The sequence below is a fragment of the Haematobia irritans genome, chromosome 2 (genome assembly GCF_050003625.1).
Source record: "Haematobia irritans isolate KBUSLIRL chromosome 2, ASM5000362v1, whole genome shotgun sequence".
NCBI classification, from domain to species: domain Eukaryota; kingdom Metazoa; phylum Arthropoda; class Insecta; order Diptera; family Muscidae; genus Haematobia; species Haematobia irritans.
This window is the reverse complement of record NC_134398.1, coordinates 48,033,297-48,049,475: the sequence shown is the minus strand read 5'-3', so window position 1 is coordinate 48,049,475 and position 16,179 is coordinate 48,033,297. Positions and strand designations below refer to the sequence as shown.

Sequence of the window (16,179 nt, the reverse complement as noted above, 5' to 3'; positions counted from 1 at the left end):
GGCTCCGGAGTTCAAATCTAGGGGATCGGTTTATATGGGGGCTATATATAATTATGGACCAATGTGGACCAATTTTTGCACGGTTGTTAGATACCACATGCTAACATCATGTACCAAATTTCAGCTAGATCGGATGAAACATGCTTCTCTTAGAGGCTCCGCAAGCCAAATCTGGGGGTCCGTTTATATAGGGGCTATACGTAAAAGTGGTCTGATATGGCCCATGTGCAATACCGTCCGACCTACATCAATAACAACTAATTATGCCAAGTTTCAAGTCGATAGCTTGTTTCGTTCGGAAGTTAGCGTGATTTCAACAGACGAACTTACGGACATGCTTAGATCGATTCAGAATATCACCACAACCCAGAATATATATATACTTTATGGGGTCTTAGAGCAATATTTCGATGTGTTTCAAACAGAATGACAAAGTTAATATACCCTCCATCCTATGGTGGAGGGTATACAAATTATTTTATTTTATTATTTTCTTTGTACATTTCATTCTAATCGCATTTTAATGGCGTTTCAGTTCTTGCTAGATTGTACTAAAATTCGAATCCTTTATTTCATCATACTGAATGTAGAGTTTAGTCCTTGGAACAAAATATTTTTTCAATATGTTTTGTACTCTTATGCTGCAAGATCTTTTTTGAGGTACATTTAGTACTAATTTAAGTACAAAAACTATATTTTTTATTTTATTTTTTTTTCCATTTCATTCTACTCGTGGAGTTATAAAACAATTTTCGTCCAAACATTCATCTAGGGTCTCTTTTTTAATGATGTTACTGTTTTTTTTTAGTTTGTACGAAAATTGGTTCTCCTTATTTCATCATACTGTACAAAGAGTTTATTACTAGGAATAAATTATTTTTACGATTTTATTTTTGTATTCTTGACCTATTTTCAGATAAATTTAATTCTAATTTTAGTACAAAAAATTATTTTTTTTTTTAAATTTTTTTTTTCAAAGTTTTGTTCTTTTTTGAGATAAATTGTGATTCTAATTTTATACCACCTTAGCTTAAAATTCATAGCCAATTATATGATAGCAAATTAATTTAGAAAATTTTGAACCTAATAAATATTTTTCAAATTTTATTAAAATTCTAAAATTCTTTTACATATCCACTGTATCCATTAAAGTAAATTCAAAATTTTTCAGTGTATTTTGTGTATGGAAAGTTGGTGTTGTGTAGATTTTCAATAGCTGTTTTCTTTGTTTAGGTTATATATCCATGTCTGTGTATTTCAATAAAATAAAAATAAATAAAACAATATTCGTTTCGTTTTCTATCTGGTTTTGTAATTCACAAAAACGCAGTGAAATGTTATTAATTCTGCTTTGGTTGGTGATTTTTTGTTTTATAGTTTCATATCACACACATGTCGATGTGATATAAAACTGCGCACAGGTTAGTGAAATGAAAATTTATTTTCACAAAAACAAAGAATAAAAATTTACACGAAAAAGCTTAGTTAAGCAAAATGTTGTATTAAATTTTGTTGTAGAGTTTTCGATACAAAAATAGCATATAACATATATGAAAATTTTAATTGATTTCACACATAGAAAATGTTGAGTTTTTTTTTCGTTTAGTATGTGAAAGTGACATTGACATAAAAGAGAGGAGAAAGCATATTCAATTTTTTAGAGAATTCTCAAAAAGCCAATTTGCAAAAAAAAAATGACATCAAAAGAATGCATTGAGTGACTGTGGGAAGTACACAGTCTCACACAAGTTTACATACCCCTGAGTTTTTACCTCTTAACTAAACCTGTTTCTTGTTGTTTATAACCCACATCAAAAAAATCTTCTTGAAAATTAACAAATACTTTGTTTTTCAAATTAATTTACTAAAACTAAAGGATATAAATGTATATTTTTTTAAATTTTATTATTTAAAGAAAATATAAATTTTTTAAACGTAAACTTGTGTGAGACTGTGTATATTTATATAGAATATGTTTATTATAGGCTATGGGTAATATTATGTGAAGCACCATAGTTTTAAAGGCATTGCAAAAAATCGCTTTAATCTTACCTCTTGTGAGGCAAAGAAACTTCATGGGAGTTTTAGTACATTTCAAAGCTTTTTCTTGTTGGTTTTAAAGAGCATTGGAATCAAATGTTTTATTAACATATATAGTGAAATCTCTCAAACTTGTACACTCTGAAAACCGAAAACTTCCCAAATATGGACATTTGTCTGGGGACGTGGGTGTCTACTTTTCAGAGGTTTTGACTAGTTAATTCCTAATTTTTAAGATATTTTTTAATTAATAACGTATACATATTACTGAAAGTGCAAGGATATTTTACGAAATTTTGTTTTGTAAAAATATTCAATAAATTGAATGCTATTTTCCTAATTCATATGATAGATTCAACAGGTTATGGTTTTCAATTTAGTGAAATCACACAGACAGTGTCATCAAATGTCTGTATTGAGTGATTATGAAAGTGAGATGTATATTCATACAAGCTATATTGACTATAGACTATGGGTAATAATATGAGCAGCACCATAGTTTTAAAGCCATCGCTTCAAAGTTGTCTCTAGTGAGAAAAATCCAGACAATGAAATATTTTCTACTACACTTGGAATTTTTAGTACAACCCCAAAACTATTTATTGGTGATTTTAAAACTCATTGGAATTGTGTTTTTTGACATTTTAATTAGAACACGCAGAGAAGGAATATGATCACCTCAAACATGTTTTAAGAGCAAAATGTTATTTTTGTATGGTGACCATGAAACATGTTTGTCATTAAAATGTTATTTTCTCGTCAAATATAACCTGCTTGCCGAAATCAGATACATGATTTCCGAGAAAATAACATGGTTGCGAAAACCATGTTACATTGTCACCACCCAAAAATAACATTTTGCTCTTAAAACATGTTTGAGGTGATCATATTCCTTCTCTGGGTGAAGATTTTAAGTATTACTTTGAAATAGTTTATCGAAACCCCACACATATGTCTGAAAGTTTAAGTCTATTTTATGAAATTTTATTTTTTAATCAATAAAATGAATGTAATTTCTTTATTTTATATGAGAGATATATCAGAATTTATTGAGTGAAATGGGGTAGTATATTTATACACACTATATTGGTTATTGGCTGTGGGTAAAAGTATGAGAAGCATCATAGTTTTAAAGTTATTGATAAAATTGGATTTTTTCACAATTCGTGTAAGAGGTATATCGGTTTTTAGTTTGAAATCGCACAAAAAATGTCATCAAAAAAATATATTGGAAGAATTTTTTTAAACTATAGGCTAAGGGTAATAGTATGAGTAGCACCATTGTTTTAAAGACTTTGATAAAATTCTCTTCAAAGTTGCCTTTAGTGAGAAAAATACACCAACATTTCATCAAAATAATATATTGAGTGATGGAAAAAAGTAAACAATATATTTATACATAATATATTGATATAGTTTTAAAGCCATTGACTAAATTTGATTTAATGTTGTATCTAGTGAGAAAAATTCAGACTATGCAATTTTTAGTACATTTCCATATATATTTCTTGTTGATTTCAAATTGTATTAGATTGATATTTATTGACATATAGTAGAATTTTTAGTTTTTAAGCTATCGTTTTAATTTGAACTTTTCAAGTTTGAGTTTGTTAAAAATCTATGGTTGAATGTGCATTGCATTTCTTAACGGAAATATATCAGGCTATGGGTATATGGGTAGGCTAGGGTAATAGCATAAGGAGCATCATAGTTTTAAAGCCATTGGTAAAATTCACATCAAAGTTGTCTCTTTTTGTTCTCACTAAGCAGGCAATGAAAGTTATAGTACTTTCCATAGTTCAAGTTATAGCTTTAGAGTTATGTGTTCATTTAACTTAACTGAGAGGGAGACACCGTGATGCAATGGTCAGCATACCCGCCTTGGATGGATTATCCCACTTCAGTAATGCTGGTGACATTTCACCACTGTGGTATCATAATGAACTGAGTAGTCTAAGTGAGCCTGATACATCGAGCTGCCAACTAACCTAATCTACCATGAACTCTTCAATTGTGTATTTCAAATCATTTATTAAAAAAACCTACACATATGGCTGAACGTGCTGGTATATCTTATGACAACTTTTTTGTAAAAATATTCAATAAATTAGATTAAATTTTTGCATTAATTAAAAAAACAAGTAAGGAAAGTCTAAAGTCGGGCGGGGCCGACTATATTATACCGTGCACCACTTTGTAGATCTAAATTTTCGATACCATATCACATCCGTCAAATGTGTTGTGGGCTATATATAAAGGTTTGTCCCAAATACATACATTTAAATATCACTCGATCTGGACAGAATTTGAAAGACTTCTACAAAATCTATAGACTCAAAATTTAAGTCGGCTAATGCACTAGGGTGGAACACAATGTTAGTAAAAAACAAGTATATACAGCAGTAAGTTCGGCCGGGCCGAATCTTAAATACCCACCACCATGAACCAGATATTAGGGTTTCCTTTGAAATTTCAGGAGGGCTAGATAAATTTAAAGATTTCACCTATGAGGACTATATCAGATTCTGGATTTATAAGAACCATTTTTGCTTGAGTTTTAGAGGAATCATTAACATCTCTTGTAAGTGTGCAAGAAAAATATAAAATAACGTCTTGATTTGAAATCTTAAATCTGTAGAAGTAAAATCTGGAAATTTTACATTGAGTTTCAAACAAGTTTCATGATCAGTATTTACAATTTCTGGCAAATCAGATAAAAACTACGGTTTCTAGAAACCCAAGGAGTTTAATCGGGAGATCGTTCTGATGGGGGCTATACTAAAATATGGACCGATACTCACCGCTTTCGGCACACCTCTTTATGACCCGAAAATACCTATAGATTTCCAATTTCAGGCAAATAGGATAAAAACTTCGGATTCTAGAAGCCCAAGAAGTAAAATCGGGAAATCGGTCTATATGGGGGCTATACAAAAATATGGACCGATACTCACCATTTTCGGCACACCTCTTTATGGTCCCAAAATACCTCTAGATTTCCAATTTCAGACAAATTGGATAAAAACTACGGTTTCTATAAACACAAGACCCCAAATCGGGAGGTCGTTTTATATGGGGACCATAAGCGTAGGAAGGCCTCTGGGGAGGGGGCTTAGACCCCCCCCCAGAAAAATTTTAGCCCCCCCCAGAATTTGAAAACCTATTTACGATTTTACATTTTTCTAAAAATTAAACAAGTATATACACAGCAGAAAGTTCCGCTAAAGATTTTCATGCACAATCGAATTACTTTGGTTGTGGTAGCAGTTGCCGATGGCAATGTTTTTAATCTGGTATTTATAAAATAAATCTGTGGTTGAACTTTTGATTTAGTTGAATAACTAAAGCTCCTTTATTATTTTGTTTAGTCTGGTTTAGCCAATTTAATTTAAACAAGTATATACAGCACTAAGTTCGGCCGGGCCGAATCTTAAATACCCACCACCATGAACCAAATATTAGGGTTTCCTTTGAAATTTCAGGAGGGCTTGAGGACACTTCCCGAAGATAAATTTAAAGATTTCACCTATGAGGACTATATCAGATTCTGGATTTATAAGAACCATTTTTGTTTGAGTTTTAGAGGAATCATTAAGATCTCTTGTAAGTGTGCAAGAAAATTATAAAATAACGTCTTAATTTGAAATCTTAAATTTGTGGAAGTAAAATCTGAAAATTTTACATTGAGTTTCAAGCAATTTTCATGATCAGTGCGCCTTCTACACCGTCAAGGAGTGAAGTCGGTCTATATGGAGACATTATCAAATGGACCGATAAAAACTTAATCCGATACACGTTTTTGTGAGCCTAAAATATCAGAATAGTTACAAATTCAGGCAAATCAGATAAAAACTACGGTTTCCAGAAACCCAAGGAGATAAATCGGGAGATCGTTCTTATGGGGGCTATACTAAAATATGGACCGATACTCACCGTTTTCGGCACATCTCCTTATGACCCGAAAATACTTCTAGATTTCCAATTTCAGGCAAATAGGATAAAAACTTCGGATTCTAGAAGCCCAAGAAGTAAAATCGGGAAATCGGTCTATATGGTGGCTATACCAAAATATGGACCGATACTCACCATTTTCGGCACACCTCTTTATGGTCCAAAAATACCTCTAGATATCCAATTTCAGACAAATTGAATAAAAACTACGATTTCTATAAGCCCAAGACCCCAAATCGGGAGGTCGTTTTATATGGGGACCACACCAAAACATGGACCGATACTCACAATTTTTGATACACGTATTTGTGGTCCTACAATACCTCTAGATTTCCAATTTCAAGTAAATTGAATAAAAACTGCGGTTTCTATAAGCCCAAGAAGTAAAATCGGAGATCGGTCTATATGGGGGCTATACCAAAACATGGACCGATACTCACCATTTTTGGCACACCTCTTTATGGTCATAAAATACCTCCAGATTTCAAATTTCCGGCAAATTGGATAAAAACTACGATTTCTATAAGCCCAAGACCCCAAATCGGGAGGTCGGTTTATATGGGGACTATATCAAAACCTGGACCGATATAGCCCATCTTCGAACTTGACCTGCCTGCAGACAAAAGACGAGTTAGTGCAAAATTTCAGCGCGATTGCTTCATTATTGAAGACTGTAGCGTGATTACAACAGACAGACAGACAGACAGACAGACAGACAGACAGACAGACGGACATCGTTATATCGTCTTAGAATTTCTCCCTGATCAAGAATATATATACTTTATATAGTCGGAAATCGATATTTCGATGTGTTACAAACGGAATGACAAACTTATTATACCCCCATCACCATTCTATGGTGGTGGGTATAAAAATAGTAATTGATACTATTTGGGGGCTACACCAAAATATGGACCGATACTCACCATTCTCGGCACACCTCTTTATGGTCATAAAATACCTCTAGATTTCCAATTTCAGACAAATTGGATAAAAACTACGGTTTCTATAAGCCCAAGACCCCAAATCGGGAGATCGCTCTATATGCGGGCTATAACAAAATATGGACGGATACTCACAATTTTTGGCACACGTATTTGTGGTCCTACAATACCTCTAGATTTCCAATTTCAGGTAAATTGAATAAAAACTGCGGTTTCTATAAGCCCAAGAAGTAAAATCGGGAGATCGGTCTATATGGGGGCTATACCAAAACATGGACCGACACTCACCATTTTTGGCACACCTCTTTATGGTCATAAAATACCTCTAGATTTTCAATTTCGCGCAAATTGGATGAAAACTGCGGTTTCTATAAGCGAAAGACCCCAAATCGGGAGGTCGGTTTATATGGGGGCTATACCAAACCATGGACCGACACTCACCATTTTTGGCACACCTCTTCAAGGTCCCAAAATACCTCTAGATTTTCAATTTCGCGCAAATTGGATGAAAACTACGGTTTCTATAAGCGAAAGACCTCAAATCGGGAGGTCGGTTTATATGGGGGCTATACCAAAACATTGACCGACACTCACCATTTTTGGCACACCTCTTCAAGGTCCCAAAATATCTCTAGATTTTCAATTTCGCGCAAATTGGATGAAAACTACGGTTTCTATAAGCGATAGACCCCAAATCGGGAGGTCGGTTTATATGGGGGCTATACCAAAACATGGCCCGATATAGCCCATCTTCGAACTTGACCTGCGCGCAGACAAAAGACGATTCTGTGCCAAATTTCAGGACGATAGCTCCATTATTGAATGCTGTAGCGTGATTACAACAGACAGCCAGACAGACAGACGGACAGACGGACATGCTTATATCGTCTTAGAATTTCTCCCTGATCAAGAATATATATACTTTATAGGACATGCTTATATCGTCTTAGAATTTCTCCCTGATCAAGAATATATATACTTTATATAGTCGGAAATCGATATTTCGATGCGTTACAAACGGAATGACAAACTTATTATACCCCGTCACCATTCTATGGTGGTGGGTATAAAAATATGGGAAACATTTAAATCTGAAGCAATTTTAAGGAAACTTCGCAAAAGTTTATTTATGATTTATCGCTCGCTATATATATGTATTAGAAGTTTATGCAAATTAGGGTAATTTTTACAACTTTTCGACTAAGCAGTGGCGATTTAACAAGGAAAATGTTGGTATTTTTACGCTTTTTGTCGAAATCAGAAAAACATATATATGGGAGCTATATCTAAATCTGAACCGATTTCAATCAAATTTGGCACACATGACTATATTACTAATTGTACTCCTAGTGCAAAATTTCAACCAAATTGGGCCAAAAATCTGGCTTCTGGGGCCATATAAGTCTATATCGGGCGAAAAATATATATGGAAGCTATATCTAAATTTGAACCGATTTCAATCAAATTTGGCACACATGACTATACTACTAATTGTACTCCTTGTGCAAAATTTCAAGCAAATCGGTATAAAACTCTGGCTGCTGGGTCCATATTAGTGCATATCGGGCGAAAGATATATATGGGAGCTATATCTAAATCTGAATCGATTTCAACCAAATTTGCCACGCATAGCTAACATACAATGGTAATTCTACTCCCTGTGCAAAATTTTAAGTAAATGGAGTAAAAGATTGGCCACTGTGGTCATATGACGGAAAATCGGGCGAAAGATATATATGGCAGCTATATCTAAATCTGAAACGATTTCAATAAAATTTAGCACATTTGACTACACTATTAATTGTACTCCTAGTGCAAAATTTCAATCAAATAGAGCTAAAACTCTGGCTTCTGGGGCCATATAAGTCCATATCGGGCGTAATATATATGGGAGCTATATCTAAATCTGAAACGATTTCAATAAAATTTAGCACACTTCACTATACGACCAAGCGTGATGTTTGTGCAAAATTTCAAGAAAATCAGGGTAAAACTATGGCCTCTGGGTCCATATAAGTGCATATCGGGCGAAAGATATAGATGGGACCTATATCTAAATCTGAACCGGTTTCTAAAATCAATAGGGTTCTATTCTGGCACAAAATAGAAATTTGTGCCAAATTTGAAGTCGATTGGACTAAAACTGCGACCTAGACTTTGATCACAAAAATGTGATCACAGACAGACGGACGGACATGGCTAGATCGACTCAGGGATCCACCCTGAGCATTATTGCCAAAGACACCATGTGTCCAACATATCTCGTCTCCTTCTGGGTGTTGCAAACATATGCACTAACTTATACTACCCTGTTCCACAGTGTGGAACAGGGTATAAAAATTTTTTCTCCAATTTAACTTTTTATTTTAATCAACATTTTTTTTATAATATTTTATATTGTAAATAACTAATTTTTACAGTATAAAAAAAATTTGTTGAGCCTGGGTATGTTGGTACATACCACCTTAACACATTCAGCCATAACATAAACGCCGTTGAACACGAAGCGTCGAAACGTCAATTCAAATGTTTGTAATATGATCGTAATATGACACCAAGGTTTAATATTTTAACTACTTCTCAAGATGTTCTTTATTGATATGAATTCAAAATAAAGAACACAGGTTCAAATCTCACCAGTGGCAATTTTTTTATAAAATATTTTTTTAAATTATTGTTTTTTTTATTTTGTACACCGTTTCTATTTTGATATTTCCGGCATGTATTTTTGTAGAAATATTTTTCTCAATAAAAAATTTAAAATTCTAGTAATTTACAAAATATTCTCAGAAGAACTTCCATGGAAGTGAAAAAGTCAATGGACACTTGTTGTTAATTTTATTTGCATTTTTTTTAAGTTTTGTCTTATTTCTGTTCTTTTTTTGCGACATATAAAATTTAAGTTTTCTCTTTAAACAGCCAAAAAGCGCTTTTTTCTAAGACTGCTCCAAAAGAGCTTCATTGGAAGTGGAAAAACTAATGGAAGGTCCTGGGATGCTCTTAATAAGAAATGTTTGTGGAACAACTTCCATTTTTTGTGCTGGGTTATGGTATTCTTCTTAGGTTTTGCAATAAACTTTGGTTTTGCGAAATTTGTACTAGGGGTTGAATGACGTTTTTTTTGAGATTTTCTACTTGGCTCTAAGTATTCCGTTTGTTTTTTTTTATAGGAGTTGAATTCACCATTTTTGCGATTTTTTAAATGGCATAAATATTCTGTTTGTTTATTTTTGTTGGTAATTATTTTACATATCTATTTCTCCTCTCTTTTTTTTCATTGGAAAATTTAATTGGATATTTTTTGGGAAATGCAAAATCAAATTAAATTTTGAATTTTTATTAATACTCTTCGATAACTGGTTCAGAGACCATGCCAATATAAATCAACCAATTTCTTTTTAGAATTTTGTAGCAAAAAAAAAAAAAAAAATCTTTTGCATTTCAAATAGAAACATAAAAGAAAAATTCAAATTAAAGAGATTGTAATCAATGTATTTGTAAGTTTGAGTGATGAAGTGAAATATTTCTTCAGGGTTTATTAGGGTGAATATAGTTTGTTTTTGGTTAAAGTTTTGTTGGATTTTTTTTTGTGATTTGTCTTTGTTGTGTATTGTCTTTCTTTCTTTTCGTTTTATTGGTCTTCTGCAGAAATACATATGTATAAAACCAATGGGTGATTATACATATGTACATTTACATACATATACACATTTATACACACACACACACTTTACCTGATTGCCATCATAAGTCCAACTACCGAATTTCATTTCGCAGTGTTGGTCATCGAATGGGAACCACGTGATGTCTATCTTGCATGTGCTCTTGAAGATACCAGGGGGTACGTACAGACAACTGCCGTTATGTTTGACCACAATGTTGGTGTGATACGTGCCATCGAATCCCTCATCAGCACTAAAGTTTTATATATATACATATACATACATATACAGTTTGGGTGTTGTTTTTAATAAAATAATTTTTTATTTTTTTTTATTTTAAATATGATTTTTGATTAAAAAAATCCTAACATTATAGAAAGGTTTGTTATGAAAGGAGATATTATATTAAATTAAAAAAAAATAATTCTACATCTAATAATAATGCTAAGCTTATGTGTTGTATTATTTATTAAAAAAATCCTAAGAATTATACTTAATTTTTATACCCACCACCATAGGATGGGGGGTATATTAACTTTGTCATTCCGTTTGTAACACATCGAAATATTGCTCTAAGACCCCATAAAGTATATATATTCTGGGTCGTGGTGAAATTCTGAGTCGATCTGAGCATGTCCGTCCGTCCGTCCGTCCGTCCGTCCGTCCGTCCGTCCGTCCGTCCGTCTGTTGAAATCACGCTAACTTCCGAACGAAACAAGCTATCGACTTGAAACTTGGCACAAGTAGTTGTTATTGATGTAGGTCGGATGGTATTGCAAATGGGCCATATCGGTCCACTTTTACGTATAGCCCCCATATAAACGGACCCCAAAATTTGGCTTGCGAGGCCTCTAAGAGAAGCAAATTACATCCGATCCGGCTGAAATTTGGTACATGGTGTTAGTATATAGTCTCTAACAACCATGCAAAAATTGGTCCACATCGGTCCATAATTATATATAGCCCCCATATAAACCGATCCCCCGATTTGGCTTGCGAGGCCCCTAAGAGAAGCAAATTTCATCCGATCCGGCTGAAATTTGGTACATGGTGTTAGTATATGGTTTCTAACAACCATGCAAAAATTGGTCCACATCGGTCCATAATTATATATAGCCCCCATATAAACCGATCCCCCGATTTGGCTTGCGAGGCCCCTAAGAGAAGCAAATTTCATCCGATCTGGCTGAAATTTGGTACATGGTGTCAATATATGGTCTCTAACAACCATGCAAAAATTGGTCCACATCGGTCCATAATTATATATAGCCCCCATATAAACCGATCCCCCGATTTGGCTTGCGAGGCCTCTAAGAGAAGCAAATTTCATCCGATCCGGCTGAAATTTGGTACATGGTGTTAGTATATGGTCTCTAACAACCATGCAAAAATTGGTCCACATCGGTCCATAATTATATGTAGCCCCCATATAAACCGATCCCCCGATTTGGCTTGCGAGGCCGCTAAGAGAAGCAAATTTCATCCGATCCGGCTAAAATTTTGTACGTGATGTTAGTATATGGTCTATAACAACCATGCAAAAATTGGTCCACATCGGTTCATAATTATATATAGCCCCCATATAAACCGATCACCAGATTTGACCTCCGGAACCTCTTGGAAGACCAAAATTCATCTGATTCAGTTGAAATTTGGTATGTGGTGTTAATTTATGGCCTCAAACACCCATGCAAAAATTGGTCGATATCGGTCCATAATTATATATAGGCCCCATATAAACCGATCCCCAGATTTGACCTCCAGAGCCCCTTGGAAGAGCAAAATTCTTGCCATTCGGTTGAAATTTGGTACGTTATGTTAGTATATGGTATCCAACAACCATGCAGGAATTGGTTCCTATCAGTCCATAATTATATATAGCTCCCATATAAACCGATCCTCAGATTTGACCTCCGGTGCCTTTTGGAGAAGTAAAATTCATCCGATCTGCTTGAAATTTGGTACGTGGTGGTAGTATATATTTAACAACCATGCCAAAAGTGGTCCATATCAGTCCATAATCGTACATAGCCCCATATAAACCGATCCCGAGATTTGGTTTTGGAACCTCTTGGAGGAGCAAATTTCATCCGAGTGAGTTGTGCTAGTATATGGTCGTTAACAACCATGCCTAACTAGGTCCATATCGGTCTATAGTTATATATGGCCCTCAGATAAATCGATCCCCAATCACACAAAAATTGGTCCATATCAAGTTCATAATTGTATACAGCCCCCATATAAGCGACCCCCATATTTCAATTCTGGCTCTCTACGTACAAAAAGTCCATATCGATTCGTAATTATTTGTAGACTTAACTATACATAACTTTTTTGTCTAATATATACCATGTATGGACTAAATCACAGTCTTTCGTAGAAGTTTCTACGCAATCCATGGTGGTGGGTACATAAGATTCGGCCTGGCCGAACTTGCGGCCGTATGTACTTGTTAATTTTAAACTATTTATAATATTAATATCATATAATATTAAAATAACTATTTATAATATAATGCTTTCATTTTATTTTTTTTTTATTAATATGATTAATAATTTTATAATTTTTTGGTGAATCAGTATCACTGCAAACCAATAAGTATTTTTACGAGTAAATGGAATTTTTTAATGTATCCCATAAGATATTATTCGTTGTATGATTATTGTTAAGCAAACTTTGTAAATGGGCAAGCTTTATGCTCTAGTTTTACACAGAAAAAAATATCACCAAAATATTCCAAATTAAAAAGTTGATTGAAGTTGAAGAATTTTTCAATTAATAAATTAATTGATACAATTAAATTTTTAATCAAGATAAAAACATTAAGTTAACTACGTCAATTTTTGAAAATTTGTAATTAAAAAATTATTTGATATAATTAACTTTTTAATCGAACTCGGAAGACTAAACCCCATTCTCATGAAGCTCCGTTAGTGTTCCGTTAACTAACGAACTTTTGAATCGTATTATGGGCATAGTTGTCATCTTGCCTATATATTCTATATGCCAGTTACGAACTTAACTGCCGATAACTTTTCCGTTAAAGGTTACCGTAGAGAAGATATTTGCAATTTAATTTCTATTAACTGACAGTTAAAGCCTAAGGGAGCTACATAAAAATAGCCGTAAGTCAGTTAAAACAAGTATATAAGGCTGTAAGTTCGGCCAGGCCGAATCTTACACTGAATAAAATATTTACGTGATATTAAAGACTACGCATCCTAAATTTTAGGATCCGAAATTTACAAAATATTAAGGACAAATTTCTTTAAAATAATGAACTTTTTATTAAAATAAAGTTTCTAATCTTTCCTCCAAAAATTGTTTTCATTAAATTTACGACACAAATTTTGTAAATTTGCTTCCCTCCGCTAACGTCGCATGTCTTTGAACTAAGGCAAATTTTCCTTACAGTCAAGAAATGCATTTTTGATGTAAAGAAATTGTCCTTAAATTAACTGAAATATTGAAACTTTAGATTTAAGATAATTTTGAATTAAGAAAACTTTTTTACTTTTATGTATTCGAATTTTTAAACTGGCATTTGTTTGTCGTGAGTACCTTTATTTATAAAACCCGAAAAGAGAATGAAAATTTGACAAATGTGTGTTTGAATAAATAATTTTAATTTTATTTGGCCCTAGGTTTTAAGCCAGATAGGTCGCTACAAAATTTCTTTATTTTAAAGAAAGAAATTTTGTAGCGATGCCGATGGTTAGGCATCTTAATACTTCTTAACATCATCTTCTAAATTGTAAGTAAATCCATGCGGGATATATTAGTAGAGAAAATAAAGGTCGATTAAATACATACATATATAGCTCTTGACCGATATATATATATATATATATATATATATATATATATATATATATATATATATATATATATATATATATATATATATATATATATATATATATATATATATATTATATATATATATATATATATATATATATATATATTATAATATATATAAATTATATATATATATATATATATATATATATATATATATATATATATATATATATATATATATATATATATATATATATATATATATATTATATATATATATATATATATATATATATATATATATATATATATATATATATATATATATATATATATATATATATATATATATATATATATATATATATATATATATATTATATATATATATATATATATATAGAAGAAATAATTACGAACCGATATGAAATTTTGTGCTGTAATTATAGAGCCAGAATTGAAATATGGGGGTCGCTTTATTTGGTGGCTATATACAATTATGATCACGAGTCGACCAAAAATGGCAGATTTTTTACTGTTAGGTAGATTGGTAGAATTCTTGATGTTTTGGAAGATTTCGCAAAATATACCTCTCCAACTATGAAATGCTTCATAAATTTTCTATAGAAATAACATTTTGACAAAATTTCTACAGAAATAAAATTCTGATACAATTTTCTATAGAAATACATTTTTGACAAAATTTTGTATAGAAATTACATTTTGACAAAATTTCCTAAAGACATAAAATGTTGACAACATTTTCTTAGAAATACAATTTTGTCAAAATTTTCTATAGACATATAAAATTTTGGTAGATCATTTTGGTTCGAGTGGCAATCGGGATTTTTCAGTGATTGGGGATCGATTTATTTGGGGGCTATATAATATAGATCGATACGGACCAATTTTGGCATGGTTGTTATCGGCCATACACTAGCGAAATAAACCAAATTTCAACCAATTTTTGCATGGTTGTTAGAGACAATATACTAACACCATGTACTAAGTTTCAATCGGATGAATTTTGCTCCTCCAAGAGGCTCCGAAGGTCAAATATGGGGATCGGTTTATATGGGGGCTATATATAATTATGGACCGATGTGGATCAATTTTTTCATGGTTGTTAGAGACCATATACCAACTCCATGTAGCAAATTTCAGCCAGATAGGATGAATTTTGCTACTTCAAGAAGATCAAACCTGGGGATCGGTTTATGTGGGGGCTAGATGTAATTATGAACCGATATGAATCAATTCTGACATGGTTATTAGAGTACATATGCTAACACGACGTACCGAATTTCAACTGGATCGAATGAAATTTGTTTCTCTTAGAGGCTCCGCAAGCCAAATCTGGGGATCGCTTTATATGGGGGCTTTATATAATTAGGGACCGATATGGACCAATTTTTGAATGGTTGTTACACACAATTCACGAAAAATTTTCCAATTACAATTTTAATTGAGTTTTAAAAAATATTCAATTAAAAATTTAATTGATTCAACAAATTTTTTAATTGAAACAAAAATCAATCACAAAAATAATAGTATCAATTAATTTTTTAATTTGATCAATTAACTTTTTAATTGACCTTCAATTAATTTTTTAATTGATACTATCATTTCTGTGATTGAAGACATTTCAATTAAAAATTAATTGGATCAATTAATTTCGTGATTGAATCAGAAAAAAAATTTTTTTGTATGTAGAGACCATATGCCAACACCATGCACCAAATTTCAGCCGGATCGGATGAAATTTGCCTCTCTTTGAG

General features: G+C 32.4%; 1 protein-coding gene across 1 annotated transcript in view; it reads right to left on the bottom strand.

The window, feature by feature from the left end:
* The window catches only part of LOC142224204 (neuronal acetylcholine receptor subunit alpha-7-like), a 1,091,332-nt gene that overhangs the window by 117,683 nt on the left and 957,470 nt on the right, over window positions 1–16,179 (bottom strand). Inside the window, exon 8 of the mRNA XM_075293985.1 lies at window positions 10,670–10,850. Within this exon, the coding sequence (XP_075150100.1) occupies window positions 10,670–10,850 (181 nt within the window). The remainder of the gene's footprint in view (window positions 1–10,669; window positions 10,851–16,179) is intronic.